Source organism: Microplitis demolitor, chromosome 10 (genome assembly GCF_026212275.2).
Source record: "Microplitis demolitor isolate Queensland-Clemson2020A chromosome 10, iyMicDemo2.1a, whole genome shotgun sequence".
In the NCBI taxonomy this organism is placed as follows: Eukaryota; Metazoa; Arthropoda; class Insecta; order Hymenoptera; family Braconidae; genus Microplitis; species Microplitis demolitor.
The window spans coordinates 7,511,281-7,526,568 of record NC_068554.1 but is presented as its reverse complement, the minus strand read 5'-3'; the positions used below and the strand labels follow the sequence as shown (position 1 = coordinate 7,526,568).

General features: G+C 29.8%; 1 protein-coding gene across 1 annotated transcript in view; it reads right to left on the bottom strand.

The window, feature by feature from the left end:
• Positions 1–9,325: 9,325 nt before the first annotated feature.
• Positions 9,326–15,288, bottom strand: part of LOC103569002 (carboxypeptidase B) — a 30,021-nt gene continuing 24,058 nt past the window's right edge. Inside the window, exons 7-8 of the mRNA XM_014442364.2 lie at positions 9,763–9,847; positions 9,326–9,652 (exon numbers count right to left, since the gene is read on the bottom strand). Coding sequence (XP_014297850.1) covers positions 9,468–9,652; positions 9,763–9,847 — 270 coding nt within the window. The 3' untranslated portion in view covers positions 9,326–9,467. The remainder of the gene's footprint in view (positions 9,653–9,762; positions 9,848–15,288) is intronic.

The window sequence follows — 15,288 nt, the reverse complement described above, 5'->3', positions numbered from 1 at the left end:
TCGGCCCGTCTTACGTTCCTCTCTGGGTGTTCTTCTTTGGTACTATACATTCATCAAAATCTCAACGTTGCATCTCAGGTTTCTTAGGAAAGAATCATCTGTTTAGACTATCAGCGAGCCACGGTGACTCTCTTATCGCGAGAGATAACCGTTACATTGTTGGCAGTGAAAAAAATAATCTTATCAACAAAATAACGATTTATAGATTTATTAATTATTCCAAGAAGTGTTGAACCGTTTATTCACCCACCGTAGTGAATAAATAATTCGAGACTTAAAAAAAAATTTTTTTGAATATAATTAAAGCCAGAACGTAATAAAAGTATAAGTCACTTTTGAATTTCAATCATGACGCCCCCTTAAACTTTTCCAAATAATTAAAAAAAAAATTAACCGAGCCCCTAAGAAAGCGCAAGTTTTGAATGGGAAAACACATATATTTTTTCAAATTAAACTTTGAATATTTATATCTCTGCCCGGGTCAAAAATAAAACTTAATTTAGACTCGGTTTACCAAGTCGAAGTTTGGAGTCGTTTTTCATAAACTCGACTTTTTTTTTTAAGGAGATATGAAATACATCAAGTTTTCGCCTTGGTTTAGACTTAACTGGCTTACCTAAAAGAAAACATTCCCATGTGCCTCCCTCCGATTTCTATATAAATGAGATATGTTACTTTCTATTGAAATCTAAGAGATACGTATTTTTTTTATCGGCGGAAAAACATATCTAGGATTCGAAATCACCCGTCAAAGTTCAGGCCCCAAAGGGATGTTTTGTATGTTCCGCATACTTGAAGTTTAAATAATCGAATAGAACCAATGTCATCATTTCCGGGGTGAAAAATGAACGTTCTATCTATTTTTTAATTATAAGAGAGTGTAACATATCTCAGTTATTTACAAATCGGAGGAAGCACCTGTGAATGTTCCCTTGCGACTAAAGAGTGCCAGTTTCGAATAGGAGATCCTAGTAAATATGTGGTCGTGCTTTTCCTTAATCGTGATGTTATATTCAGCAAGTGCTGAGAATGATATGACATAAATGTCACGAAGATGGCATAGTTTTATCGAAAAGTACACTATCATGTTTGTTGTGGTCAATCTCCAAGTTGTTGCGAATGCCACGTTCCAATAAATACGGCAACGGTTATTCTCATGCGGAATATGTCTTGGCAGATAAGGCAGCACTAGAGTCTTATCACTACAGGGCGTGTGTTGAAGGAGGAAATAAAGTACTTGCAGAGCAGCATTATGACGCTGAATATATGCACTTTTAGTTAGCACGGGACATGCTATCAAGATATGTATAAGCGTCTCTGGATGTTCCTTACATACCCTACGCAATGTGTCAGGCAGCTGCATCTAGAGCACTTAAGCACAGTATTCGAGAGAGTTGATTACACCATCTTAGCAAGCAAATATATACCCTTCAGTCTCAGACATCAGGGCAGCTGCCTTCAGGAAAGAAAACGTCAGCTGGTCGGGCAAGCCATGATCACGCACGTGTTTGAATAACACGTTGTCTACGGGCTTGTCCGTGTGTGTACTGAGCAGTTTTTGCTGCTCAGCATTCCTGATGACACTTTCATATTCCTCCTTATGGAGTTCCATAAAGGGGTTTATTCTTCCAAGACCAAGGGTTTTTTGCTGCGTAGATTGCTGCCTTATATAAAAACCCTCCCTTCCCAGTAAGCACATGACCTTATTTTGACGTCATACTACGGTCATAAAAATGTTATGGCATCTTATGTAAATTTGATGTCAATCTAACGTTCGACATGACTTTAATATGATAAAAACTTGTCATCACATTGATGTAAGTATGAATCTTGTATGAGGTCACAGTTATAACTTATGTTTTACGTACGCTTGACATAAAATATACATCACATTGTTACTTAGTAATAAAGTAATTATCATATATCATAATGACGTAATTTAAAAATCATGCATTTATGTCAGTAGCAAAGTCAAGGTTAAATGTCATAATATGGATGTCACTTTTAAATCATATCTTTACGTCAGTAGTAACTCAGTATTTTACGCAATACTGATGTAATTTCCGAGTCAAAGTTTTTTATCATCTATTTATTGAAATAAAACAATCATAGAATGAATTTTAAAAAATGTGTAAATGTGTAGAAATAACAACTAAACCTTGAACATTTTTGAGGCCAAAGAAATCGATAAACTCGGTAATCCCTGATTAAAAACTCCGATTGAATTCGATTGAATCTGATTGAAATATCTCAATCAGTTTCAATCAGATTCAATCGGAAAATAATAATTTTTTAAAAATTATTTTCCGATTGAAACCGATTAAAACTGATTCAGAAAAATTCAATCAGTTTCAATCAGAAAATAATAATTTTAATTTTCGATTATTTTCCAATTGAATCTGATTAAATCCGATTGAAATATCTCAATCAGTTTCAATCAGATTCAATCAGAAAATAATAATTTATTTATCGATTTTATACTGATTGATCAATTTTTTATTTCTCCGTGTAGAATGTTCTAATTGATTTTAAACTATCTTCCAGATGAGCTAGATATATAGCTAAAGTTCTTAGTAAAAATGAAACGAGTCACTGGCTAGCGTCGCTAGAATCAATGCTAATGGTAGATGACAAACGAGGCGGCCCTCGTTTATTTTTAATAGGGGTGTGCGTATTATCTATGAGATACGAGTAGTTTAACATTAGACAGTATAAAAATTGTAAGCTTAATATAGTATAAATCCTTTTTACTGTAGAATGTTCTACTGATTGTATCTCATAAACAGTGTACTTTAGCAATATCACCCTGTTTAGAAAATCTTATAGATTCTCATACATTCCCATAGAGATTTTATGAGAATGAATGAGTTCTATGAGAAGTGCTATATGGTTAAGTATAGGGCCTTATACATACAGCTATAAGAATCTCTCGGATTTTTTTAGCAGGGAAGTATAATAAACAATTCCGTAGAGGATGAAATTTTCTAAAAGATGGGTGCTATGCATCTTTTTCGTACGATGAGCCATTTTTTTTTTCATTATTAACAAATTTATATGAAACAAGTGAAAAATAGACTTTTGGAGCAGATAGAATCGACATAGATCGAGTTAGACCGATTTGCTTTATAGATTTTCAAATTCAACAAATTCTCTGCAAATAAAAACTGGTTTCAAGACGATAGCTTAAAATTTGGCTAAGTCATAGCAATTAAAAAAAAATGTTATTCAATTAACATACTTTTTTAATGGAAAAATTTAATACTCGAGAGAAAGTACTTTAAATTAAATTTAAGAGCTGAAATTTTCAGGGAATTGTTTTCTCAATATTATAACCGGGTACCCCTCGACTTCCGTGGTCTTGACGACGAGGCTTACGAGTTCACAATTTGGACATCTTTTAAACTCAAAAGTTCTAAGGGCGCCACTGAGAGTAAGTTGCACGACCTCTCAGTATCGTGTGCAAGGCAAAACAAAGCAGAGAGAAATGAAAATCTCAAGGACGAGTTCGAAAATTTCCTTATCGTGGCTGGACCACACAGCTGCAGAGTTAGGTTCTTATTATTACGGAATCAATCACTTAATGAGCGGTCGGTAAGACTCAGCGTCATTAATCGATTGAGAATAATTATTTTAGTAAATATAATTTTAATAAAATATTCAAAGTTTATTTATAATATTTCTGTGTCAACGGATATACTTTCTAGTTTATTATAAAATTTTGATTTCCCGACAATATTTACGTATTTAAAATTTTTACTCAGTTTTCAATTTAATATAAAATTTCTTTAAGTATAATAACAATTTTTCTTTTTTTCTTAATATACAAATTTCTTTAATTATAATAGCAATTATTATTCCCTTAATATACAACAATTTTGCTGGCGAGGAAAAAAATTATTTCGGTTCACGCTCGCATACAAATTATCCGCAATTTTAAAGTCTTAATTACGCCTGAAGTTCTGGGCTGTCTTTATTCCCTGGGTTTTATTTTATTTAAGTTTTATCCTAATAAATTTTCCCACAAAGTTCCCAGTGATGCGGTCGGTGAGACTCAGCACCAAGGTCACTTTCGAAACTAAGGTTCCAGCACCTTCTAACGGTCGGTAGCACTCAGTACCTCCAGAAGAATACCGGCTAAATTTCATTAAATTTAAATATCACGATTTTTAATTATTAACTAATTAATCAGTGGTCGCTAGACTCAACTGAAAAATTTTCTAATATTTCACTACCTGATAAAAACAAACCCAGACACTTATACGAAATGGCGACCGAACGCTCTCGAACCCACACCGCGAAACCGATAAATTTTTATTTCATTTATTTATAAAATATTCAATATAAATAATTATTAACTATTGAAAAAAATAAAAGGAATAAATCTCTTAAGATGGTCTTCATAGATTTACCGATGTTTCCAATGGTGTTACTGCCGACGCCATGTGGTGGGAGGAGGGACACCGCCCGAGCTAGCTGACGCTGACTATTTTTTCACGTTCTTTCTCCTGCTGCCAATTTGTAAAAAATTTTTTCTTATTAATTACGCGGTTGCGAAACTCAGCGCAATCTTTTATATAAAGTTTTACAATAGCCACAGCGTGGATTTGCAAAAAGGAATTCGGGGTCAGAGTTAGACTCACCGGTAAACTCGAGATGTATCAAAGCACGGGGTCTTTTCGACTCACCGTGAATCTTCGTTGTATGATCCTTTTTTTTTGAATAAATGCCCAAAACTCACTTGTGACGACAATGTAATTTTTTATGGGGTCCCATGACTCACCATAAATTTTGAAATTTAGTTTTATTAAAATTTTTTTTTTTTTTTTTTTTTTTTTTTGGATTAGAGATAGAAAATAGTTGACTACTGTGGCAACTGATTATTCGCCGCTCTCGGCAGTGAGTGCGTCTCTTGTGCCTCTCGGCGCGCCACGAAGCCGGCAGCTCCCCACTCTCAATCTTATGTCAGGCTCGTACCATCCAGACCTTTTCCAAATTTAAATTTCTAGAAACGGTGGGACTCGGGGCCCCGTAGGATACCCATTCGCCGCACGGCCAAGCGTACCAATGAATTAATAGAGTCCCATTTTATCGATCGTCGACGGCGTGGGGACAACGGAAATGCGTGGGCCGAGAGCGCAGTCGAATCAAATTCAAATTTAATTACTAATTTACAAATAAAGTTAATTTATTTTAAATTATCCCTGTCATAATATAAACAACAAAAGTTTCTTGTGTCGGCTAGAAAAAAAAAATTTCGTTTCAAACGAAGCGGATTCAATTAGAAAATAATAATTCATTTATCGATTATTTTTCGATTGAATCCGATTAAATCCGACAGAAAATTTTCAATTAATTTCAATCGGATTTAATTAGAAAATAATAATTCATTTATCGAATATTTTCTGATTAAATTCGAAAGACAATTTTCAATCAGTTTCAATCGGATTCAATCGGAAAATAACAATTCAGATAGTATTGATAGTTATTAAAATTTGGGCAGATATGAATTTCGTTTATTATTAATTCAGCAATATTTAAAATATCCGAATATAGAATTTTATCTGTCTTTTCAATTTAATCAATTTTATAAAAAGTTAAAACAAGCATTTTTCAGGATTATATAAAAACTTTTTTTAAAAAACTGTGTTGACTGAGTTTAAAACTATCACGAAAATAAAAGGAAACATCAATAGAAAATGATATATATATTAAGAGAGAAAAAAAAAAAATTTTTTTTTTTTTGGTATTAAAAAATGGAAAGTCTACCTAAAAATGGAAATTTCGGTACCAATCTAAGCTCTTAATAATAATACTACGGTTTGCATCAATCAATTTTTCTGGTTTCTATTTAAATAACACGGGAAAAAAACTTTTTATTTTTTAGAATTTTCTAACTTACAAGCCAATCAACGAATTATTATGCACGATAGATATTTTTGTAGGATATTGAATGCTCTACAACAAAAGTCTTATCATTTTTTGATAAATCTAACTGTTCAAAAGTTATTTGAGCTTAAAATCAAATTTATAGAAAATTTTGAGATCTTCTTACTTTTCCGGCGAAACTATCAGTTTTATCAGAAAATCTCATAGAAACTTTTTTGTAGGTAATTTTATTTCTCAAACATTATTATAAATAAAGTTTTTCAAAATTTCGCTTTTTTTTCTAGTTATTTTCATTTCAATGTCAAGCTCTTAAAAAAATAGTTTTCTGATTGATTTTTTATATATTCTAAAATATATTTTTTGTATTTTAACTTATATTTTTTAAATCAATTTTTTTCATGGGGGTGTTTAACGCAAGGATTTTCGTGTGCTCCAACTAATAGAAATAAAAGTTGCTTGAACCAAGAGAAAAATTTCTTAGGAGAAAAGATATATGTAGAGAAGAGGAAATTCACCAGTCCTAGGCAATAGCAGTGGGAGTAGTTCGGTGCTTGCCACTAGATAGCGCCTACCACTTGTGAAGTGTCCCTGGTAAGAAACGTAGTTTAGACGTATTATATTCCAGACTTGGAAGCAATTCTGACACGAGCACTCCTCTGTTCTTTGACAGAGTGACAAGTGCCATTTTTGGTGGTAATATAGTATATGCTATATTACTTCATGACATGAAATCTAATTATTAATATAGATTCAACATAGATTTTAATATATTTGATTTTCTAATTTTTTACCATTTAATAATATATAAAATTATTTTTTCCCGGGAATCGGTAATTTTTGATTAATTTACAATCGAAACCTTCTGGAAGTATCTGATTAAATCCGATTGAAACTAATTGAAAGTCAATCAGAAATTTCCGATTGATTTTTAATCAGTTCCAATCGGATTCAGTCGGAAACTTCCGAATGATTCCGATTAAAACTAATTAAAAGTCAATCGGAAATTTCTGATTAACTTTCAAACGAAATCATTCGGAAGTTTCCGATTGAATCCGATTGAAACTGATTGAATGTCAATCAGAAATTTCCGATTAAATCTGATAGGACGTTTTCAGTCAGTTTCAATCGGAGTTTTTAATCAGGGATAGATTATTCAGACGTTTTAGATTAAAACATTAGCGTGACCATAAAAAAATTAACTTCATTTTTTAAAATAACGTACCGAAAATATCATTTAGGATGACATAGAAAATTTAACGACAGTTTGAACTCTTTTGATATCAAGATTATAAAGTTTAGTATCACAATTTTTCAATCAATTCAATTTCATACAATTTTGTGGAATTATCTAGTAATTCGCAAAATTTTATACTAGATATTTTCAAAATCACATCACAACAAAAAATTAAAAAATTTGATGAAACTTGATAAAATTTTGTATAATTATCATCGAGGCCGACAAATATTGTTTTTATAAAATTTCATATAAATTCGTAGGGATTTTTTAAATTTTGTAAAAACCCATCACAAAAACTTATGAGCTCTGACGTTTTCGGCATTTCACTTTAAATACATCAATTAAGCACAAAACTTGAACTCTCGTGTTGTGGATCAGTGAGCAACGTTTAGGACTACCAGCCAAGAGAAGCCTAGCTCGAACCGAGCAGATGCCCAGGACTTTTTATCATCTAATGTTATCAAATCTTGTTTCTGAATTCGTAATGCGTTCGAATGGTAATAATTAAATCACAAATTCGGTATTAAAATTTTTCTTTCTTTTCCAAAATATTTTTTCCGGATTGTTAATTTTGACATTACCCATATGTCATATTGACGTCATTGAATGTCACACAGGCATCACATTTACGTCATATCTACGTAATTAATTTTACATCATAACCTTACGTAAAAAAGTGCGAAATAATGAGTCAAACCTGACATTCATGACTTATATCTTACGTAAATGATGACATAGCGTGACGTCACTCTGAAGAAAATGTGTTTTTATTATTCATGCGATATAAGTGCTATCTTGGCGCACGCAAATTTACTTGTCGTACGCAGATAATCGTATAACGCACACAAATGTCGTGGAAACAGTTGAATCAGCAAAAAGCTATTTAGCGAACAAAAGAGCGTGCGCCAAGATAGTACTCATATTGCATTAATAATAAAAAAAAGTATGTTCGATTCGTGCGGTATTGCCGATTACCCACACGAGCAAATGAGTGCACTCACTTCGTTCGTGCGCTCAACTTTGCTCTTCTGGGCAATCGACAACTTACCGCACTAGTTGTACAATATACTATTATTTTTTTCCGATTGAAATCCATTAAAGACTCTATCTCAGATTTGAACAATTTCAAATGGAGTGTTTAGTTAGGGACTTTATTATTAAAATCTATAAAATACTCTATATCATTCTTCATTCAGATCAAATTATATCTAATCACTAATCAGAACGTTGAAGTTAATTATTATAATCAAAAATTATTAAAAGACAATTTTTCTCTTATTTATTACAGGTGTCAGTTTAATCCTAAGTATGAACGACAATAACATGGTGAACATAATAAAATCTGCGAGTGTGATGAATTTTATGCTATTTGAAAGCTATTTGTACACTTACCCAGCTGATAATTTAGCGAATCGTGCAGAATTAATGCTTCGAGCTATATACAGTAGTTATTGGTATAAAATGCCACACAGTATTACTAAAAACCTCATTTTTGTAATGATGCGTATCAATTTGCCACCATTTTTGACATGTGGTAAATTTTTTTATATGACACGTCGATCATACATGGATGTTATCAAGACAGCTGCTTCGTATTTATCAGTATTACGCATAATGATAGAGTGAAAATATTATACATCATATTTACAATCGCTTGTTTCATCTATTTCAGAAATTATAAATAAAAATTTTCCTACCAAACAAAACGTATTGAACTAACGTATGTATACATTCTTAGTTCTAAGATGTTATAATCCATCAATTTTTTAAAATTTTTATTGTTATAAAAATCAGCTCTGATCATTTTCCAGCAGTTTATAAAATATTATTAAATTAGAAATAACTTTTTTATGGTTTTTAAACATTCGTTTTATCTTATCTCGCCCAATATATTTTTAAAAAATACAGTTTTTTTAATTTGTAGTGCGGCCTTTTTAAATAATGTATTGATTCATGTATATCAAGAGCATAACTTGTATTAATAAACAAATTCATAGACTGTTTGAGTATTGCTCAACAATATTTAATAGTATGGCGTCTAAATGTACTGGAACCAGTCAATGATCCGCTTTTTTTAGAAACTTACCCATGGGTGGGAAAATTTTCAGATATAATATAAAATATGATCTTGCGTGAAACATATATGATTTATATATACATCACATATAATCATTTATAATTGAAGTAATTTTTTATGAAATGTAAACTTATAATTATATTTAAATTTATTAGAAAATACCGCAATTATCGTAGTTACAAGATATATTGTGTATATTATCATATTATAACAATTCCGTTATCAATCTCAGTTAACAGATGTTGTTAACTTCATTTTATTTCAAAATTAATTTACAAATGTTTTTTCAATGTACTCCTGAAATACTTTGAAAGCTTCAAATGTTTCAATTCCGACGAATTCAATACGAGAAGGAGGCGGGTCAAATCTGCCACCTGGCAACTCTACTGTGTATGATAAATTCGCTCCTGCGACTCCCATCAGCCAATCATCACTGCCTCCAGCAGCAGCGTCTAGACAAATAAATTATAACTGTTTTTATAATGTAAAAAAAAAAAAAAGTATTTAATTAAACTCTCGATGTGTTTCAAAAATAATTGTTTTTATGATAACTATGACTTACATAGAACATTTGTTGAGCTTCCAATAGTATAACGAGTACCAAATGGTGCAGCAAGAGCAGCAGCAGCTCTTTCAGCTACGCTTCTCTATATATTGAAATGATTTTAATTATTTTATTTAAAATATATAATGAGTATTAGTGTTGCTATAGTAGCTATACTATACTTAAAATATTTTATGGAAAGCAAGGAAAACGGATCTACGTTCTCAATTTAAAAACGCGATTGAAAAGCATTAATATAAAATAATATTAAGCCAAATTCTTGAAATGTTGCTAGATCGATCGATTCATATACACTGTAAAAAATTTGTGATGTGAAAATGGTCCCTGAGATCTGTACACGGTGGCTTCAGCGTGAAATTTTTTCGGTGTAAAATATCAAGCAATGTAATTTTACATAGTGTGAATGATAACATTTTCACTGTTCGGTGTTGTTAGCTCTAAATTTATACATTATGTTATCGTATGATCTTTAGCGGAAAATGACCCAATAACTGGTTTTAATATTAAAATAAATTAATTTAACTTTAACTTAAAAAATTATCAACCAACTTTCTTTAACAATGATTGAAAATAATGAATATAATTAAAAACTGAACCAATAAGAAAATATAATGTCAAATATTTTCAATAGAAAAGAGAACTCATGACAAGTAACATCCCGTGAAAAATTGTTGTAAAAAATATCATGAAATTTTAATAAATATGTTAATACTGACAAAAAAATCTCGGAAATTGCTGAACTCGAACCTGGATCCTTTCGTATATAAGAAAAAGGACAGTACCCGATCGAGGAATTAGTATCCGATCACTCCATGCGTTTGTATATCTATACTTAGTCAAATTTAGTAAACTTACAGAACTATATAAATTTTCATAAAATCATATTCTTCGATACTGGATTCAAACTTTTTAGTTTCTATAAAAATTTACAGAATTTTAAGAAATTTCATCGAACCTTAGAAAATTCGACAGAATTTTATATATTTCTTGCATCAAGATATTGAACAATTCAATATAATTTTATACAATTTTAAAAAACTTTCTGAAATTAAAAAAAAATTCATCGAATTTGATTAAATCTTACACGCAAAAAAATAAATAATAAATTTTATTCGGATTTTCATTGATTTTTATTGTTTGAACAATCGTATGTTTGAACAATGAATAAACCCGCGTCAAAGAAGGTAACCCTGTTTGAAAATATTGATTGAAAAGAATTAAAAATGATGAAATTCAAATTCTTTTCAATAATTTCAATTTTTTTGTTTGTATGTATAGATATACAGTTTGCATAGACTGCACGCTTCTGAATTCTTTCCAATCAGTATTTATACCTCATGATATAATGTTTTAAATGCTCTACAAATGATACGCATCAGATCATCATCTTCACGGTCTCTGTTAATCAGATCATAATTCGTTGTAAGCCATTTGTTGATTTAAAAAATAACGTCAAAATAAAAAAAATTACTGTTTTCTGAATATATCATATTTTGAGATTATGGTCTAAGTCAAATCCTCTTTGACTCTATCTTTATTATTTACATTTAGTTCTGTTCAAATCGATGCGTTTTCTTGAGAATAATCGTACAGAAAAATTTAAAGTTACATCCGCTTTAATGATTTTTTGAATTATCGTAAATCTAGGCAGGTCATAACTTTTTTTGAGTTCTTGGAGCTCAAAAAAAAAAATTGTATTCAAAACTATTCGCTGGCTCGAGGATGAATTCTCAATTGTGAAACATTACTAATAATGTTTTTGAGCTCCTTAAGCTCGAAAAAAGCGGGACGTATTAGAGCTCCTCGACGATAGCACAGAAAAGTACGGAATACTGGACTCGCTCACAGCTAGAAAAATTGGTCACTAATTGGTCAATAACTTTCGTAATCCAGTCAGTGTTCTGACTATCGGAATTTTAAGTTTGAAATTCCAAGGCCATATAAAAAATTTTACTACGGTAAATTCAACATTCAGCCCTCAAAAAAATACTGTTCGAATGAAAATTGATTGATATTAAATGGTCAGTGCGATTCATAATGTAGTCAGCAATCCGTGCGCAAGAAAAAGCGATTTTCAGTGGTGGGGCTTAACAAAAAAAACATAACACCCCAAACTCGTTCGAAATCATCGTGTATCCGTTATTTTGATGGTATCAAAAGAAAGAAAAAATGGTCAAATATTACCATTAATTGGTCGGGAACAGAAAATTCAAAAAAAAAAGTTTAAAACTCCAAGGTCACCTGAAATATATTGACACCTCAAAATGGGCGTACAGACTCACTTTACAGCTCAATTTAATCAGAATCTAAATCATATAAACGGTCAACATGAATTTTAATTTGGTCATTGCTTTACATAGTGTTATTCATTTTTTTGGTCTCAAGTATATGAACTCCGTCCCAAACATACTGTTCGATTGGAAATTAAATAATATTAAATGGTCGATGCGATTCATAATTTGGTCAGCAGTCTGTGCCCAAGAAAAAGCGATTTTCAGTGGTGGGGCTTAAAAAAAAACATACATAACTCCCCAAACTCGTTCGAAATCATCGTTTAGCCGTTATTTTGATGGTACCAAAAGAGAGAAAAAATGGTCAAATGTTATCGTAGTCACCACGGATTTTATTTTGGTCATTGCTATACTTAGTGCTATTCATTTTTTTTGTCTCAAGTATATGAACCCCTCCACGATCATCGAGTTTCTATTCTAACAAAGAGTAAAATATTAGAACATTACACGATACAATTATTTTCCTATGTTTGCGACGTCATAATCGAACATGTTATACGCTGAAAATCAGGGCTTTTTTGGGATAAATGAAAAAAAGTCGACTAGCAACAAACAATTGAGTAAAAAAAAAGTTCGGGACCATCTATGTTGAATGTAAAACATACCAGATAATACTAAACAGAAAAATCTAGTCAATGCTGCATGATTCTGCGTATGAAGTAATTAGAAGCATAGTTACCATTCGGATATTAAAAACGTAATTTCAGATAACTAAAACGGACAGCGTGAGAATAGGTTCGAGCACAAACAGTTCTATTGCATAGTGGAAAATTTACGGCCTGAAAAATTTCATATTAATATGTGAAATGAGGTTTCAGATAAGATTACATGCTAAAGTGCCCGACGCTATGCTACTGATTATTGGTAAATGACATCTGAGAAATGGTCACCAATCAAACGAATCTAATTATATCTCGAAGTGCATGATATTTGAAAATACTGCGTTATTTCGTTTGAAATGTATTTAACGGCCTAGCTACTGGATTGATTGACGCAAATGATGCTTCTCATAATTGGTCAGTACAGTATAGTAATTTGTCACCCCTTCACTGATTCTATAGTAAAAGTGGAGTAGGTTGAAGCTCCTATTATTATTATTATTATTATTATTATTATTATTATTATTATTATTATTATTATTATTATTATTATTATTATTATTATTATTATTATTATTATTATTATTATTATTATTATTATTATTATTATTATTATTATTATTATTATTATTATTATTATTATTATTATTATTATTATTATTATTATTATTATTATTATTATTATTATTATTATTATTATTATTATTATTATTATTATTATTATTATTATTATTATTATTATTATTATTATTATTATTATTATTATTATTATTATTATTATTATTATTATTATTATTATTATTATTATTATTATTATTATTATTATTATTATTATTATTATTATTATTATTATTATTATTATTATTATTATTATTATTATTATTATTATTATTATTATTATTATTATTATTATTATTATTATTATTATTATTATTATTATTATTATTATTATTATTATTATTATTATTATTATTATTATTATTATTATTATTATTATTATTATTATTATTATTATTATTATTATTATTATTATTATTATTATTATTATTATTATTATTATTATTATTATTATTATTATTATTATTATTATTATTATTATTATTATTATTATTATTATTATTATTATTATTATTATTATTATTATTATTATTATTATTATTATTATTATTATTATTATTATTATTATTATTATTATTATTATTATTATTATTATTATTATTATTATTATTATTATTATTATTATTATTATTATTATTATTATTATTATTATTATTATTATTATTATTATTATTATTATTATTATTATTATTATTATTATTATTATTATTATTATTATTATTATTATTATTATTATTATTATTATTATTATTATTATTATTATTATTATTATTATTATTATTATTATTATTATTATTATTATTATTATTATTATTATTATTATTATTATTATTATTATTATTATTATTATTATTATTATTATTATTATTATTATTATTATTATTATTATTATTATTATTATTATTATTATTATTATTATTATTATTATTATTATTATTATTATTATTATTATTATTATTATTATTATTATTATTATTATTATTATTATTATTATTATTATTTAATTACTTATTATTATTATTATTATTATATTATTATTATTATTATTATTATTATATTATTATTATTATTATCATCAATCAACAACAACTACATACGACACGAACATCACAACAACAACAACAATACAGTTAAATGCTCAGGGGGTTATCCCCGGTAGTCCGACTCTACCGAGGGCCTCACCTGAGCGCCAAATCATTACTGCTGCGATGCTTCATCAACAAGATGATCAGCATGCGCAGCAGGCCAAGTTTCGTTGCCTTAGGAGACGGAGGGATCCGAGAATAACAGCCTTTTGCATCCGCGATGCCAAAAACTCAACTTGCGGAGAACAAGTTGGGATTTTAGCCAATGCAGACACAAAAGTCTGTTTCATCCCTCCTAGGACGCCAACAATAAGTACGACAAGCTTGACACGGTAGCCTGGGTAGAGTTTGCCAATTTCAAACAGGAGATCCTGATATATTTCGTGTTTGTGCTCTTCTTTAACCGTGATGTTATACTCAGCAGGTGCTGAGAACTCGATAACATAAATGTCACGAGCGGTTTTATCAAAGAGCACAATATCAGGTTTATTGTGATCGATTTTCCGCGTTGTTGCGAATGGCACGTTCCAATAAATACGGCAACGGTCATTCTCAACAACTTGCGGAATATCTCCTGGCAGATAAGGCAGCACTGGTGTTTTATCGATACCGTGAGTATGTCTTAGGTGGTAGTAAAGTACTCGCAGAGCAGCATTGTGACGCTGGACATATGCATTTCTTGCCAGCACAGGACATGCTGACAACAGATGCATAAGCGTCTCAGGATGTTGCTTACACACCCTACACAAAGTGTCGGGTAGCTGCATCTGGAGCACTTTAGCACGGTATTCAAGAGTATTGATAACACCATCTTGGCAGGCAAAAATATATCCTTCGTTCTCAGACATCAGGCCAGCTGACCTGAGGAAGGAAAACGTCAGCTGCTCGGACAAGCCATGTTCACGCACGTGTTTAAAGAACACGCTGTGC